At 53.8% G+C, this 17,741-nt stretch overlaps 1 protein-coding gene across 1 annotated transcript in view; it reads left to right on the top strand.

Annotated features, from left to right (window-relative positions):
- Window positions 1–10,840, top strand: part of PTPRU (protein tyrosine phosphatase receptor type U) — a 78,045-nt gene extending 67,205 nt beyond the window's left edge. Inside the window, exons 27-30 of the mRNA XM_072885207.1 lie at window positions 1,215–1,340; window positions 3,615–3,772; window positions 4,871–5,006; window positions 7,665–10,840. Coding sequence (XP_072741308.1) covers window positions 1,215–1,340; window positions 3,615–3,772; window positions 4,871–5,006; window positions 7,665–7,727 — 483 coding nt within the window. The 3' untranslated portion in view covers window positions 7,728–10,840. The remainder of the gene's footprint in view (window positions 1–1,214; window positions 1,341–3,614; window positions 3,773–4,870; window positions 5,007–7,664) is intronic.
- Window positions 10,841–17,741: the final 6,901 nt, after the last annotated feature.

Below are 17,741 nucleotides of genomic sequence, written 5' to 3'. Positions count from 1 at the left end.
AAGGAGGCAGCTAAACCCATTTTATTTCTCTCTCTCAACCTGTTCTTTCATTCCATGGTCTAGAAATGCCCTACAGCCTCACCGGAGCTGCCCGCTCCTGTGCTATCCTTCCCCACGTCCCCGTCCCCTGCAGCGGCCGCTGTCCCCCAGCACCACCCAACAGGGACTCTGCCATTTTTCTTCATTATTCAGCCCTGCCTCTGTCTCTGGACGTCTATTCTTCAGGGATGTCTGTGTTACAATATTTAGCTGGATCTTAAATGTTTACCAGTTTAGGACCAACAGGTAATAAATCAACCTTTACAGCAGGCAGCTCTGAAAGGTGACTTAGAGGGTATATCCCTCACTTGAACTACGTCTTGCCGAAGGAAGTTTTAATATCTAAATTATAGCTCTGAGTCTAGAAGGCTTAGAGATCTTGGAGATTTATAGCCCCTATTAATAACCAATTATTTCTCAAACACATTTGCCATGCAGTTAGGCCCAAGCCGTTAGATGGCCTGAAATGCTAAATGCCCTGTTAAAGTGTGGTGACAAACATCATATATTTTGTGTCGATGCTGGTTTCCCAGCTGTCGCGGTGTGAAAACTTTCACATCTGTGACCCTTGGACCGAGCCATCCATCAGTGCTGTGCTGGACACGTCGGGGGAGCAGGGGTTGCTCCCCAGCCCTTCCCTGAGCTGCAAGCTGGGGTGGCTTTGGCTTGGAGGGATGAAGGGGGGCTGTCGTCCATGTTGCTGTTGTTTCTGATGGCAGAGCTTCTTCTGAAGCTGGTGGGGTTTGAAAGCAGACTTGGAGCAGCCAAGCCCTGCTCCATCATGGTGCAGGATCAGGCCTGTGCTTGCTGGGGCTGAGGCAAGGACCATCCTGCCTTCTTCTGGACTGGCAAAGCCCATCGCCGGCAGCATCGGCTGTTGTGTTGGTGCAGTGGGGAGAGGGCTACGTGGGTGCTAGGGGAGTGGACCTGACCCTTCAGCTTTGATCCCTCAACAACCTGAGGCCACCCAGCCGTGTGCCATGGGTCCTGCATGAGTAATGGCATCGTGGGTCCAGCGTCCCATTTTGAGGCCACCCCCTGTGCCAGCAGCCCCTCTCGGTGTCCAGTGCCAACCACTCCATTCCACTCAACGTTGCCTGTGACGCATGATGCCCTTTCCCTGTGTCCCAGTGCATGTCCCTGGTCACAGCGAGCTGTGCCTCTTCTCTCCACAGCCCTGTTTGCAGTACTGGCCTGAGCCGGGGCTCCAGCAGTACGGCCCGATGGAGGTGGAGTATGTTTCCGGAGCGGCAGATGAGGACATCGTGTCCCGTCTCTTCCGAGTCCAGAACATCACACGGGTGAGGGTCTCTCGTCTGGCTCCATGCTAGCAAAGGGTGGTCGGGGGGATTTGCACGTGCCACGTGCCCCCCAGGCATCTCCCAGTGCAGAGGTCCGGGTTGGGTGAGCTAAGAACTGCTTTATATGGGTGAAGACCTCCTTCGGAGAGCAGAAGGATGATGTATCTAGTGAGGCCATGTAGTCCTAGAGCTTGGCATTGCCCGGCCAGGTAATTCTCCATATGAACTGAATGGTGCTGTAGATGCTGGTGTCTTCTTCAGCCTAATGCAGCTCCTCCAGAGGATGCAGCCCCAGCTCCCATCCTGGCAGAAAGGAGCCTGTCAAAGTGCTGTTGGCTCCATCCAACCTTTCTGGAGTTCACAGCTCCTTGCAAGATTTTAGATAACTCTGTAGGAAGACCTTTCTCATCCTGCCTGGAGGTCCATCTCTGCCCTGCCGTGCGTATATCACAGGATAGAGACTCCCCGCATGGGCACGGCGGCTCCCCTGGGACCAGCAGAGCCCTTTTCCTGCAGGGTGAGAAAATCCACGCAGGTTTTCACCTGTTGTCCTTGTTGCATTGACATTTGGCTGGTTCAGCTTGCCTTTAAATGAAGAGAAATGCAGTGAAATTGGGAAGGGACAGGGACTGCAATGAACAGCCCGCGTGGGTGCAGAACTGCATGTGGAAAAAAAAAAAAGCTGATTTAACTACAAAAGCCGGCCATGAAGAGGTGGCATCCCTGAGGTCTTTAAATCTCCCAAGGGTTGCCAAGAGGCTGAGGCCAATGCCTCAGTGGAGATCATCGGGCAGATGGGAATTAGGGAGCTTGGAAAGGAGCATGTGGCTTGGCTGACAGCCCGGCTGGGAAGGGTGCTTCGGTGTGGAAGCTGGGTCGGAGAAGATAAATCCTGATTATCTGGACTCTTAACACAAAGAGGGTTTTGGTTTGCGCTCCCTGTGGGAGCATCTGGCGTTTCCTGGGTGTCAGCACAAAATCCTTCACCAAATGTGCTTTGCTCTCAGGTGGTAGAATATACCCCATGCTAAATTAAAATGCAGCGTGATTGAAATCTCTGGATCTAAGAAGAGATTTCCCCAGGGAGCAGATCGCTGAAGGAGTGCTGGTAAATGCATGGAGCCGCTTCTTGCCAAGCCTTGGCAGCTGGAGGCGAGCCGGGCGTTGGTGGGTGTCACAAGTCCTCCAGAGCCAGACAGAGCTTTCATCTGAGCTTCAAAACGGATCCCAAAGCTTTCCTTCGTGGGCTGTCAGAGGAGTTTTCTCCTGTTTTAACTCCACTCATTTGTTTCATCTTCCCCCCTCTGCCTTCCTGGCTTCCAGCCGGAAGCAAAAGCTCAAGCCCGGGGAGATCAGCGTATCCCAGCCATGTCGCCGACCCACATCAGAGCTCCCGAAAAGCTTCAGAAAAGCCCCTGTGCGTTTGGGGTGTGCTGGTTGGAGTGGGCACCAAATGCCCCCAACAGCCACCCCCAGGCTGGGGAGTCCCTGCAGAACCGCAGCTCCCGCTGGTTGGAGAGGTCTGGTGCTCGCCCCGTGCGTCAGGCATCTGAAATCAGGTGGATGGAGCCCTCCAGAGCTGGGGATCCCCTATCTGCATCTGATCCCCACTTTCTCCTCTGATGTGCGCTCCCCACACGTGGGCCGCCAAGCCCCGAGATGCGGCTGGAGTGCGTGACCCGTGGTTTCATCCCATCAGGTGCTCCCGATGCCCCGAGTACTTCTGAGCAAGAGCCCCGCATCTGCCTGGCTAAAGCCTGGCCTTGTTTAGCTTTGTGGATGTAATCTTTCTCCTGGAGCCTGCTAACCAGATTAGATTTCAAAACTAACCAGATTACCAGGGTATTAAGGTGCATTTCCACTGCTCCCCGCCTCTGTGGGTGGCAGCTTCTCATCAGCCTCCTGGTTTACAGAGAACACAACAAAACACATCTCCTGGGATCTTCTGCATGCAAGACAAGGACGTGGTGGAGAAGCTCTGGGGAGGCTCAGGGGTCTGGTAACGGGTTTTGTGAGATACACAGGCAGTCCGAGACGCTGTGAGTTAGGACAGACCACGTCAGCGGAGCTTCCCCTGCGTGGGATGGGGTGGTGGGACCAGTGTGAGCTGCGGAGGAGAGGGCTGAACTATCCATCTTAAAGCACCAGGAAAGGGTTTTACTCTCTTCCGCTACTATTACTGTGTGGCAAGTCCCTCTTGCCCTCCATCAGACCTCCAGCAGAGGCAAATGAGGGCAGCCCATGGGTTCAAGCTGATGGGGTTTGCTTTTCTAGTTGCAGGAGGGGCACCTGATGGTCCGGCATTTCCAGTACCTGCGGTGGTCGGCGTACCGAGACACTCCAGACTCCAAGAAGTCCTTCCTGCACCTCCTGGCCCAAGTGGAGAGGTGGCAGAAGGAGAGCGGCGATGGCAGGACCGTGGTGCACTGCCTGTGAGTGTCAGCTGGAGAGGAGCGGGCTCTGGTGTGGGGGGAGATGCCACCAGCTCACGTGCCTACAGTTCTGCCTGGAAACCCTCTAAAAAGCCCTCACTGGGGTGACTTTGTCCCCGGATGGTGCTCTCTCTCCCACAACATGAGTTTTGGGTGAGGCACTTTGTGGTCACCATGTCAAACCTCCTCTGTGAGATGGATGTTCAGCGGGAGTGACACCCGCTAGCAGCAACCCTGCTGTTTGCACCGGTCCCCTGCCTTGCAGCGGGGCTCGGCAGAGGTCCCAGCCCTGTCACCACGTCCCATGTGTGTAACAGGCTCCAAAGGGACGTTGCAGGAGCTGGGCAACTCCCACCGCTTGCTTCTCATTGAGGTGAACGTGCTCTCCATCCCCCTCCTCCCAGCTAGGTTTGGCTCACACAAACACCCCTGTGTGCTCTCCTCGGATGGGACCTAGCACGTCCGCAGATTGGTAGAGACAGCAGGCGAGCCTTTAATCAAAAATTAATTACAGCCTCATCCGTTTTCATTAGCTGAAGGATAATTTGAGAACATGCTTTATAAAACACTGGCATCATGTTCTGTCTTCCTCTCCCTGGTCCCCTTTGCTGCCAGGGATCAGACGTGGTGGTGTGGGATGGTTTCAGCCCAGGATGGGGGCAGGTACCCAGCGAGCTGTGCGCGGGGTAAAACGTGGGACGGTTCCTCCAGCCAGCACGACCCAACAGGTCATCAGCCCAGGGTCACCCTGCAGATGGGAAGAGGGTGGTAGAGGGACACGGTGGCTTCCCCAAGGTCGCACGAGGAATCGGTCCATGGCAGGGCTGGAAACTGAGCCCAGATGTCCAAGATCCAGCCCCCATGGTCCAAAAAGGTGTTTTCATCCTCTGTTGTGGCTCTTGTGAGGACCGGAGGGCAGGATCACAGCTCCTGCCACCACGTGGGTCTGGTTCAGGTCCCCCAGTCTGGGGGCGTCTGGGGTATGAGCCCCTGCTTGGGACATCTCCGGGGATGGAGAGAGAAAGGGGGAATTAGAGGGAGCGGGAAGATGCTCTAATGCCATCTTCTCACCACCAACACTTGTGTTTCTCCCACCAGGAACGGAGGTGGCCGGAGCGGCACCTTCTGTGCCTCCACCATGATCCTGGAGATGATCAAGTGTCACAACATGGCAGATGTTTTCTATGCTGCAAAGACCCTCCGCAACTACAAGCCAAATATGGTAGAGACCTTGGTAAGCACCGACACTGCTGGCGTCCACCCTGGCTGCTGGTCCCTGTGCATCCCTGTGCATCCCTCCACAGGGAGGAGAGGTGCTGGGGGATACTCACCTCCCCAAAAACCTCCTTTCCCATCCCAAATCCTGATTAGCATTATGGGCATCCTCATGCAGAGCATGTCTTGGCGAGCGTGCCAGCGCCGTGCCGCGGGCTGGGGCGGACAGGGAGGCGAGGCAGCTCTTGAAAGGAGCCTCGGGCTTGCCTTCATCTTGCCGTGCCGACATGTCCTTGGTGTCGGCGTTGGGCTTGTCGGAAATCCTTCCCAGGGGTAATAAGGCAGGTTCACATTAATTCATGGGATGTAATTGCAGTTCTTCGGAGGGTTTGCGGCGCCGGGAGCAGCTCTGAGGTTGAGTCAGACAAATTCCTGTTGGAAATATAAAAGGGAACTGCATTTTGAGTGAAATTAATTGGTGGGCAAGCTGCTGGGGGTGGCGATGGAGCCACGTTTTGTGATGGGGAGGCTGGAGGTGGCAGCAGGTCAAAGTGAAAAGCCCGTGCCCTATTTCAGGCCCTCGATAACAGGACAGGGGATGGAGCAGGCACGTATCTGTTCCTGTGGTGGAGGAATCCAGGTGCCTGGTGATGTTTTAAAAGCAAGTCAGCTGGAAATGTTTACCCTGTTTAGATTATAAAATCTCTAAGTTGCAAAATGAAATGGTTTTGAGGAGGGGATGTGATTTGCATTAGGAATTGAAGTGGAGGAGAAGGTGAGGGAGGGGACGGGGAGCAGAGGGAGGGATGCAGATAATGAAAAGATGATGTGACAAGCATGAAGCCACCAGACCCATTGGGCTAAATTGCAAAGATATTAAAAAAAGGAAACATTTCACATCAGGATGCGAGCATCCTCCAGCCTCAAATGAACCTGAACCGTCTATTCTGGGAATCCCAATCTACCGGAGCCACTGGGAGGCCGGATCCTCGCCCAGCGTAAAGAGCTGCAGCCCAGCAGAGAGCAGCCGGCGCGTAGCAGTTGCCTGCTGCCCGTGCATCTTCCCCCTCTGTTTGCCTGTGGGGTTTATTTTTATATGATGATAAATGGAAACAATCCCTTTTCTTAATCCAAAAAGCATTATGTGCTTTTAATCTAAGCTGTCGCAGCCTCCTCGCTTTGAAGCCCTTCTCCCCTGCTGCCTGCTCCCACCTGGGGTCCCCGAGCAGCCGCCCACCCGCACGGGGGATAACAGGATTTTCGTGCCGGTGCTCAAGCTGCTGATGAGGATTTCGGGAGATGAGCTCTCCGCTTTCCCTCCCTGCTGTCACACCTGGAATGCTCCCACGATGTCCCAGCACTTGCAGCAGTATCAGAAACCTGATTTATTTGGGTTTGTTTTCCCCACTCTAGCTGGTTTTGTTTGTTGGATGCTTGAAGGAGCAACATCTTGTGGGGATGGGCACTTCCAAGGTCTGGGCTCCCCCGTACTTTTCTGTGCTGCGAGTTGTACGAGGACAGGAGAGCAGAAGAACAGATCACGTAACGGAGAGCAAGGATAGATGAGACTGCCTTCGCAAGCCCAGTTTCAGTGATTTTTGCTACAAAACCAGGAGCCAGCCATGCCAGGCTCTCCCTTTGTGCAGCTGGGGAGGCAGCTGGGGCAGAGCAAAGGGTGGGAAGATGCTGACACCATCCGTAGCTGTCTCGGGAAAGGGAAAAGATGGGAGAGTGAGCCTGGTCTTTGCCGCGGGCTCGGAGAGGAGCTTTCCCACTTGCACCCCTTGGCTCTGGCCCGGCCGTTACAGGCGGGCCAGACTTTGACCTGAGCACCAAAATGCTCAATTGTTTGGCATTTCCCTTGGAAAATTTGGATTTTTGGAAGTGAAAGCTCCTGGGACTTCCCTTCGTGCCTCTCCCCCCACGCAAAGTAAACGCCCAGACCAAATCCCTGCCAGGGATTGAAAATGGCATTTTTTTATCTGCAGCAGGAGAATTTGTGATGAGAAATGTCCTGGCAGCCAGGGCAGGGCGTCTGCAGACAACGACGCAGCGAGGCCACGGCACTCGCCTGGGCACACTTCCCATTTGCAGCCTTCGCTGAACTCAAAAATAAAAACACTCCTCGATTTCATGCCCGTGGGTTTTATTTCGGACGCCTCTGATCCTAGACCCCATCATTCCCATGGCTCTGCCACCATCTGATTGACAGATGTCAATCACTGCAGTGGTGGTGGGGGTTCCGTGGGTGAAGCTGGTCGGTGGAGCCCCACACTGGTGCTGCCTGGTTTGTACCCTGGTGTAGTGAATACACCATATTTTTGCAGTAAGGGGACGTCGCAGTCCTTCGGGGGACGTCGCAGACGTGCGTGCCCCCGAAATGCAGGAAATTTGGTGCGTGCTGTGCGTTTGGATCTGGGGGGTGGTTCATCCCCCTCCCCAGCAGCGGGTGTCGTGCTGAAAGCGGAGGTTCTCCCGGCTGTTGCTTCAGCAGGACTGTCGTGGGGGACAGGAGAGGGAGGCAGCCCCCAGCGAGGGGTGACGCGTGTGCTCGTCTCATAGACCTGCTCACAGGCTTTTCTTTAGGGCTGTTGAAACTTATTTTGCCTTGAAAAGGGATAGGTTTGGGAAATAGTTTACTTGGGGTCATAACACCCTCTTTTCTCTCTCCGAACAGGAGCAGTATCATTTCTGCTACGACATAGCACTGGAATATCTGGAGTCCCTGGAGACCAGATAGCACCTTGCCAGGAGCGCGGCGGCAAGGGCTTGCGCAGGGGTCGTGCCAACTGTGTGTTTCACACTCGGACGTTGCGTTAGTGCTGAAGGTGAGGAGGGGAAACAGCAAAGGACCCGACGAGAGAACCCATCAGATCGAGAAAAGCAAAAGGATGTGGGGACGTGTCGGCCGCTCCCCATCTTCATCCTCTGCTCTCCATCTTTTCTTCCTGCCCCGCGCACGTCTGAGCGGCTGCGGGTCGAATGCCACCACTCGTCCCATCCCGGCATCGCTTTGAGTCACGGTCGTGGGGTCGGCGTGCGCAGCACAAAGCAGCTGGCGAGGAGGCCAGGGAGGGGAGGAGGTGGACAGAAGGAGCCAAGGCCGTTTCCCAGCAGGGAAGGATGGATATTTGGAGAAGAGATGTTGCTTTTTCAATTGTGTGTGGAGTCAAAGCTGCTCTTCCGAGGAGCCCAGACAGCTGCCGGCAGGTTTTCCCCTTGGTGGGGACACGCTCTGAGCCGGAGCAAAGACCCTGAGAGGAGCTCTTGAGTTTCTGCCCGTTCACACCATGAGTTTGATCTTCTCTTTTTTTAGTTCTGTGAGTTTGCGACCCTTTGTATATCCAGCCCTGGACAAAGCGGGGACGTGGGATGGTGGCGGAACGTGGAGGGCACTGGGCACGCGATGTCCTTCTCCAGGGACCGACCCAGACCCCTCCTGGCACCTTTGCAAAGCTTTTCAAGCGATGGTTCCCTGGTATCTCCACACCGTCTTCTCCATTTGTAGCAATTAATTTCTCCTGGGCTGACCCAAAGGCACCAGCCCACGGGTCCGTGTTTAACCCTTCCCTTGTGAATTGCTGCACGAGACACCTTTGGTGCCCAGAAACAAAACCCTGAAAATTTGGGTCCATCCCATATGCCTCCTGGATGTCTCCCCCGTGCAGTTGCCCATCGATGCTGCTTGGCTTTTGCCGGGGTTGGTGAAGCGGGACGGTCGGTTTTGGTGACGGCGTTGGCGTGGGGTGAGCTGTGCTGAAGCCCTGAGCCGCGGCAGTGCTTCGGGGCTGCGCACGGGGGGAGTCCCCACGCCGCTGGTGCTACTTGGGGACAAGCGTATGGGGATGGTGATTGAAGGTGCCTGATGCTTTTTGCCTTCATCCTGCTCTGGTCGGGTGTGAGATGTCACTTTTTCTGCCTGATATTGTGATAACTACAGGGGTTTCTGCTTACGGGGAAGAGCCTGGTTGTAATCAAGCTGGGGTCAGGGTTTTCTCTCCCTGCAAATGACCTCGAGAAGGTGCAACCACAGGGCTGCAGGTCTGAGGCCTGCCTCGGAGACTCGAGGAACCAAGGGGAGGTTACTTCTGTCTTGAGGGCCAGGCAGAACCCTTCACAGTCATTTTTTTGGGGCATGGAGCAGAACAGATGAGAAACTGTCCTCCATATGCTGGAGGTTGCATGTGGGCAACCCCATCCTTCATCCCCCCCATCCTTCAGCCCCACCTCCCCAGGGCAGGGGAAGCTTCCCCACCCTGCCTGCCCAAGGCTGGGGCTCCCTCTCCCCGGGGAGTTGCATTCAGATCCATACCATGACTCGAAGCTTTGGAAGATGCCGTTTGGCCGGACCGATCTGCGGCACGAGGGCCACAGAGCCGAAACAGCTGCTCCCTGGATGAGCAAACCCAGGAGATATTTCCCTCCACCTTCCAAGGGTGGAGGAGAGCAACAAGATAAATCTCTGCCCTCTCTCCACCTTGGAGGATATCCCACCCGCTGCCTTGCAAACGCCTGGGGGTGGTGATGGGGATTTCGGCAGCATCGGAGGGTTTTGCCCAGACGCCTGGCTTTCCCGTGTGCTTGCCGGGTAATTCACACGGCCTGACAATAACTTATTCCAAGGGCTATACAACATGATTCCCCCTTGTTTCCATCCCTGCTGTCTAACCCTGCCGTGTGCCCATGCTGTCTCGTGACCAAATAGTCTTTTTACCCTACCAGAGCCTGCAGAACGGCCCGGTTACACCGGTACCTGGTAACAGCAGTACTCGTGTCGCAAGCCTTGACTTGGAATAAATTAGTGTCCTTTTCCCAACCCCCATCTCTCTGTAGACGTGTCCACGCTGTCCCGGGATGCCGCAGAGAAGGTGCTGTGTGGTGGGTGCAGAGAGGTCCCAGGGCGCAGAAATTGTTTGGTTTCGTATGAAAATGGCTGAGCTGAACCTCTGAAATTCCCGGGGGTGGGATGTTGGTGGCACCGTTCAGCCCCAGTGCCTGGGGGCTGGAGGAACGATGCTGCTTCATCCCCGACCTGCCAGGAGCCCGGGCCGCCTGCATCCTCCCTCCGGTCCAGAGGGAGGGAGCATCCCCCGGTGCTTCGCAGGTAAAGCGCTGCCAGAAAGGAGGAAAAAAAAAAAAAGGAATATTGAAACCCCATTTAGTCCTAATGAGACAACAGAGACTGGAGGAGTTGTATATATGTTTTAAAAGCGAGATTTTTTTTTTTTTTTGATATCTCCTTGCTGGATGTCTCTGGGTTTTTAGGGCATCTCTTCTGAAGGGCAGACTTTGAAATCAAAGTGCTATAAAAAACAACCGCTCTCCAACTCCTACTGAGATGCTCATGTGACATGAGGCAAGGACATCCTGTACATAGAAATATATATATAGAAATATATATATAAAAATATAAATACTGTTCTTAAGATAGATAATGTTTATTGGTATTACAGATTGGAGTGGTGCTTTTTTTTTCTTTTTAATAAAAATGAAACAACAAAAAAAAAAAAAAAGGAAAAAAATTAAAACCCAAGAAAAACACCAAATTGGAACGATTTTGTCTATATGCAGAAAAAGTGACCCTGAAAGCTGGCAGCATCCAGGAGCTGCTGCCAAAGGGACTGGTACCATGAGGCGGCTCCACCGTGGAGCGGGACGGTGTGGTGGGACCGAGGGAGGGATGGCAAAGGAGGGACACGTCCGATGTGGATTGTACCACGCACATCCAGTTGTTGTGAACTGTTTTTTTAATTATTATTATTATTATTATTTTTTTTTTTGGCTTTCTTTCCTTTTAGGAAAATCAGTTGCATAAATAAATGTTCCAAATTTGTGATGGCCTCTGGATTTCTTTCGCTGGCTCTGGTCCGGGAGCTGTGATGTAGGGAGCCCCGATGCAGGTACCCATCGGGCAGCTTGTAGAAAAGACCTCCATCTCGGCCGTATGTTGCTTTTCAAGGGTATTTTGGGGGAGCACATTTCCAGGATTAAATTCCAGAACTGCAAAACCTTCATGGCACAGAGGAGCCGTGTTCGCCCATCACCGCGCAGAGGAGACGGGGTTGCCTTGCGCTTGCGGAGCTTTGCTGTGGGTTTCCTCCTAATAACAGCACGGGGAGATCTTGGACTGGGCAAGACCTGCCAGCCAACCTGGATGCCCACAACTTCTTGGGACACTTCTGATGGAAGTTTTCCATTGCTGGAAAGGGTGTTACAGAGGAAGAAGAAACTTTTCAGTGCATTTTCCAGCTGGAAAATGAAACCCTTTTGTAAGAAAAGCCTTCTGGAGAAGAAAGCTCCTGCATTGTCTTCAGTGATTTATTTATTACAAAGCAGCCTTCAGTTTAATCTGTTGTGATATTAAACACTTCCAGTAACACTTGAGTCTTAATTTAATGGAGACCAAGGAAAAAAAAAATACCTAATTGACTTGTCAGGACTGTTTTTCATCTTTAATTAAGGTTTGTGAAGGATGCGGTAATTACATTTTACCAATAAATAATAAAAAGGGGGATAATGCAAATCAAGAACTGCACTTGGGAAGGGCTCTGGGGGTGCATGTCGCCTCTGGGCTGCGGGGTCAGCCCTTGGCAGGGGTGTCCCTGGGGGTGAGCTCGTTGTCCCCAAGCCCCGCGGTGTTGTCCTGGAGGGCAGGGTGGCCTCGAGCAGTGGCAGTGCCCCGGGTGACGGAGCACGAGCTGGGCTGGCCCCTGCGGTCCTGCAATCTCCAGTGCCCTGTGCCTGCGGTGTGGGGGGTTTGGGGCTGTTTGGGGACATCGGCCCCTGCTCGGGCAGGGGCTCCACATCAGAGCAGCTTCCCAGCAAAGCCGTAACCCCCAAGCCATCAGCAATGTTCCGCTGCTGCCTATTCCTTTCCCTTCCCACTTGCTATCCGTGGTGGTGACTATGTGCAAAAAAAACCAACCCTGAAACCAACCCAAACAGGAAAGCATCTGATAAATTTGCATCTCTAAAAAAAAAGGGAAAGACAGCCTTCTGCAAAGTTATTGCCGTGCAGCTCCCGAGTGTCTGGCTTCCTTGGCTCCCCTGCAGCAAACAGCCCGGCCCCAGGGCACACAGCCAGGCTGGCCACCAGCTTGGTGGCTCGTCTGTCCAGAGCTGCTTTTGATTTCTTCGGTGCCTGGTCACCCTCCTCCCCGCAGTCCCCTCTCCACCGGAGCCGGAGCCTCGCTCTTCCCGAGCTGTATTTCAGCCACAGCTCGTTGGGCACTCGCTGTCACTGGCCGCTAATGATGAAAAAACCTTTCCCCCTGGTTTTATGAAAGCCATCATTCCATCGGCTGGTCCGTAATGAAGAGAGAAACAGCAGCTGCTCCCTGGGGCCCTGCTCCCACCAGGAACGATGAATTGCCCCTTCTCCGCTATGCCCCATTAAGGTAAAAAAAGGAGCTGTTTCTGCAGGGACAAGGGTGGTGGTGATCAAGTTTGGTGGCTCTCTGAGGCCCTGGAAGCTCGGGGAGGTGGGTGGCATCACTTTCCTTCCTTGCTTCATCCCTGCAACGCCTTGAGGAGGCATGGACAGGAGAGCCAACAGGTAACTGGTGCCGTCCTGCGGAGCTGGGGCAGGACCAGGAGTCTGGGTCCCCATCCTGTAGAGATGTCTCATGGAGATGTCCCTCCTGTCCCAGCTCTGGTTCATCAGCGTGTCCTGGTGAGTGATGTGTTGGGGGGGTAGCCCAGGGATGGGGATGGGATGGAGCGAAACGCCTCTTCCCCCCCCTCTGCAGAGCCAAGAGTGCCTTGGCACGGCCGTAGGCACCCGGGTCTCGCTGCTGCTCTCTGCCAGGCATGGATGGATTAGAGGTGCTTAAAAGGAGCACTTTGCATTTCAATAACTAATCCAAATGTGCTGTCCAATGCCCAACTTTTGGCCCTTGGGAATTATTCACCAACTCACCGCCTCCTTTGTGCTGTTATCTGCAGCACACACACCCCAGTAAAGCTGGTAATAATTTCCCAAAGCCAATGTCATGGTATTGTTGGAGGTGACCTGGATATTCTTGTTCCGTTCACGGGCTTGTTCCTTAATCCAGGCTGACAGCGCTGGATGTGCCGGGGGAGCCCGGCTCTGGCCCCCGGCTGATGTCCAGCAGTAGCTGCAGAAGGGGCAGGTGGGAGCTCTGTCCCCATCGACCCCCGTCCTCCTGCCTGGAGGGGTTGGTGTTCCCGGTGGATGCTCTGCTCTGTCCTCGCCAACCCCACCATCACCATCCTGCCCTGTACAAATGTCCGTTGGTGTTCCCCATGCCCTGTCACTGGATATGGCCCTGTTTCCCACAGCAGCTACTTCTGTGCAAAGACCCAGCTGGAGTGCGTGATGTCCAACGAAGTCGTGGGATGGAGAAAGGTGCTGATCTTCCTGGGGCAGGAGCAACTTACTTTCCCCTCCTTCCTCCTCTCTGGGGCAGCAAGTAACAGGGCGTGCAGGGAGGCTGTTCCTCCCACCAGCACTCCTGTCCTTGGGGCTGCTCAAGGTGGTGGTGGCACCATTGGTGGTGGGGGCTGCAGGAAAAATGAACTTGAGATACCACCCAAGAGTCTTTGGCTCATGAAGGTCTGCAGGCAGAGCCCGTGGAGAGCCTGCAACCCAAGCACGTTTTTTAGGACATGGGGAGTATTGTCGGGATGGTGCCCAGATCTCATCCAATCCACCCATCTCAGTGGGTGGAGCCACCCGGTTATCAAAGGACATGACCAAGGTAGCCAAAGGAATTGTGGGCAGAGCAAGGGCTTCCTTTTCCCTCTTCTCTTCCAGTGCTTCAGGCGAAGTGGGTTCCCTCCTGGCATGGGGGTCCTACCTGGGGCTCCCCACCCCTGTCCCTCTCAGCAGCTCATGGCAGTTCACCCTCTCAGGTTTTGACTTGTTCCTTTTTATGTGGCATTTTAAAAGTTGTCTTGAGTCAGGGGTGAGGGCAAAACCAGGGCTGGGGGAAGGGTGTGTTAAAACCCTTCAGATTAACTTTGGCAGATTAATTCATTAAAGCGAAACCCAAATGCAATGAGTTACAGTGGCCCATTTATCACCTGTGATGTATCTGCGAGGCCAAGTGCTGTCCGTGGCTCAGGCTGGGCAGATCATCTCCATCCTCTCTCTAATCGCCAGCCCCTGGAGACCCTGCCTAGCATCAACGCTTCCCAGACTCATCCAATGGGACTGGAATGGGGACAAGCGTGTCATGCTCCCATCCCCAGGACAGCTGTCCGTCCTTGCTTTGCAAATGAGCCCAACAGCCTGGATTGGTCATGATGACATGAAAATGTGGCCCTGAGGACGAGCGGGTGGATGGGAGATGCCCTCTGCATGCTGGGCTCTGGGGCGCTCCTCAGGCTACACACTGGCTCGTGCTGACATAGGGCCCATGTGTAAAAAGTTTTAACTCCAGTTTACTTCTTACTTTTGTGCTCCCATCAGCAGCAGCACCAGAGCTCACCGCCGAAACTGGGAGCTGGAGCGGTCCAGGCGGGCGAGCCGGGGTGCTGCACCAAGCTCCCCATCCAACAGGTACCATGTTTCAGCTCCGTAACTCAGTCCACCCCGTGTAGATATCACGGGATTTCACTTACGTTATGGCCTGGTTATTCTCAGCCCTTGGCCCTGTGGGTGTGTGCGGAGATGGAGAGCTCCCGGGTCCATCCGGAGCATGATCCCGAAATCCAGGAAAGCCCGAAACCAGCCAGTGTTTCACCTGGGCTGCTCGTGGGTCTTCCCTCTTGCTGTGATGGGGAGCCCTCCAGGAAAAGCAACAGGAAAGTTCTCTTCTGCTAACATTAAAAGAAACAAGAGCCCCCACATCCCATCGTTTCTGTTTTAAGCCCAGGGTGGTGCCTGATACCCCGTGCGCGCGGGGTGGGATGAGCAGCAGCCTGGTCCAGGCTGGGGATCTATGTCTTTGCCCAGCAGCGGCTGTGGGAGCCAGAGCCTGGAGGAGGAGGAGGAGGAGGGTGAGACATTTTGCCTTGATGTTTCCCCCCGGCCGCTGTTTTGGTTGTTAACACGGGGCTGCCTTAACCCGCACAGCAGCGAGCTGGGATTTCCCATTGGAAAAGTGCTTTGCTGAAAATTCTTCGCTTGCCTCTTGGGCAGCTAACAGAAGCCGGAGCTTAAAACGCAAGCAAAAAGCAAGTTTTTGTTCAGTTTGTTCAGTTTTTTGTGTCAGTTTGTGATCGCGATTTTTTTTTTGTTCAGTTTCTCGATTTTTTTTAAATTAATTTTTTTGTGTCAGTTTGTGATCACGATTGGTTTTATAGCACAAACTGCTGACAAGGATCCTGCAAATTCTCCTCCTGCTGAAATTTCCCTTATTTTTTTACTTGCAGGAGAAAAAAAGAAAACTGGCTCTAAAATTGAGCCATTTCCATAAAAAACAAATCCCCTGGGAGAAAATATGAGTTAGTATCAATGTTGCTTGGTTCGTTTTTCAGAAAGAAGTGTGTGGAGGGTCCCTGGGTGGGATTACCTTGTGGGATGACCTTGTTCCCACGGACAGCTCAGCTCCGCAGGGATGCCCACGGCACTTCCTCCGAGATGGGCACGGGGAGCGGAGGCTGAGGGTCCCATCCAGGGCTGTGCCGAGCTCCCCGTGCCCGTGTGACAGACCGGCAGCACAGGCACCACACTTCACTGGAGACTTCCCATCTCTCCAGTGCTGCAAATGCAGCAGGGTAATTTATTTAAGTAGCCTTAATGGTACTGTAATCTATATGCTGATAGTGTCACCTCTAAATGTTCCATCAAAAGGCTCAATGGGAAGAATTTGTATTTCGAAATAAATATTTCCTCACGGTGTGCAAAATATCTAATCATGTATTTATCCTTAAGTACTTCCAAAAGTCAACATAATTATTCCAGTCCCATTAAGTTTAATTTGCAGTAAATTATGCATTTAGCTTTAAGTTGAGGTTGCTGGTTAGAGTCAAGATAAAGCTCTTGCTATTTATAAAGCAGTATTTCAGCACGGATATAAAATACAAATGGTTGGACAAGAAAATCCTGCTCGGGAAGTTTGGGGAGAATTTCAAATAGGGAGGTTAACAAAAAAATCTGTAGAGCGAGCATCTAATCACAGATGTGTAAGCACACTCAGTCAACTAAAATGAACTCCCAAACAGCTTACGGGGGCTCGGGCTGCCAAAAGAATTTTCCTCCGGATAAAAAATTTGATATTTTTCTGAGGCCACAGTTTTGAAAAACAAATTAATCATTTAACTTTCCTCTTAGCGGTGTGTCTTTGAGGTTTACAGGATAGGGAAGGTGTTCCCGCTGGAAGAGGTAGAACAGCTTTTATCTGTGATTTATCTGTGGTCTCGGATGTCCCTGCAGATTAACGGCAGTGGATAATTGATCCTCCCCTCCCTGAGCAGCCTGAAGCCCTTTGCGTCAATAGGAAATCTCTGATGGCCAGCGATGGGTGCTCAATCTGCCCTTCCACATTACTGGTTGCTGGACCCACGTCTCCATGTGCTGGACCCACGTCTCCATGTGCTGGACCCATGTCTCCATGTGCCAGACCCTCTGCACTTCGGGGTCAATGGCCAAATGACATTTTTCTCTCCAGTCCCAGGAGGTGAAGGAGGTCATGGGAGGACTTTCAGTCCCAAAGAGACCACATTGATGGTGCCAGTGGATTGAAAAATTGCCCGTTTGCTGGCGGGCTGGAGGGTGGTCCCTCGGGTAAGGCAAGAGTGGAGGGGATCTGGGTCGGCTGCTTGGTTTTGTTGGTGGTTCTTTGGGGGACTTTCAGGACAAGATCTCTCAGGGCTTCACCTCTCCTTTCCTAAAACGGGGATAACCTTGTCTGAGCTGGAGTGGGTGGGCTGCTCCCCTGTGTGCAGCATCGCTGGGGAAGGGCTCAGGGCAGTCCCCCGTACCGGGCAGAGCATCTCCCATCGCTCACTGTCACCCTGGGGACAACGATCCTGCCGTCCTCCTGCCCTCCCCTGCTCCGACAGAGCTCTTGGCCAAGGACAGCACGGTGCTTAGCGAAGCAGGACTTGCTCAGGGCGCCTGGGATGCTGTTGCTGCCCATTAAAAAGGGCTCAGCTGGTTGGTAAAGCTGCCAGATTTCTAAAGAGGAGGCACTCAGCCGTGTCTGAACTTCGGGCCTCTCTTGAGGGCAGTCAGATGAATGCACCCAAAACTACCAAGGACTTTGGAAAAGGAGGGCCTGAAGCATCCCCGCAGGGATGCACGGGGGCTGCAGCCAGGTCAGCAGCAGGGTGAAACCGTCCCTGGGACTCAGGACAGGGGTCTGCTGGGAGCCTAGAGGCTGCGGCTGAAAAATCAACCCAGCCCCAAGGAGCGTTGCCCATGGCAATTGCCTGTTTAGGTGACTTTGGGGAGGTTTTGCCTGCAGCAGTGGATTTTGGCTGAGTGCTGGGGTGGCTCAGGCACATTTCTCCCCCGCGGCGGGGTGGGAGGTGCAGAAAAACGCCCCATCCATCAGCCAGCTGAGCCCACGTCCCCACCTCTGTGCCAGCGCCCCGCTGCCGTCCCCCCGCCGCTCAGCTGCCGTTCGCACTGATTTTTCTCTTCCTCATACCGAGCCCTGAAACTTTTTCGCTGCCGTTCGAGTGGAAGTTTCCCGCAGCTCCCCTGGGGTGCCAGCGCTGTTTTGTTTTCTAATTTGGGACATGAAAGGCAGCGCCATCTCCCCGGCACCCGGTGGGCCGTGTACTTTGCTCCGTAGACCTTGAACCCCCCCCGGCTCGAGCTCCGCCGCGGCGCAGCAGCGGG

The sequence above is a fragment of the Ciconia boyciana genome, chromosome 21, assembly GCF_034638445.1.
Source record: "Ciconia boyciana chromosome 21, ASM3463844v1, whole genome shotgun sequence".
Lineage (NCBI taxonomy): Eukaryota > Metazoa > Chordata > Aves > Ciconiiformes > Ciconiidae > Ciconia > Ciconia boyciana.
This window is presented reverse-complemented; position numbering and strand designations above follow the sequence as displayed.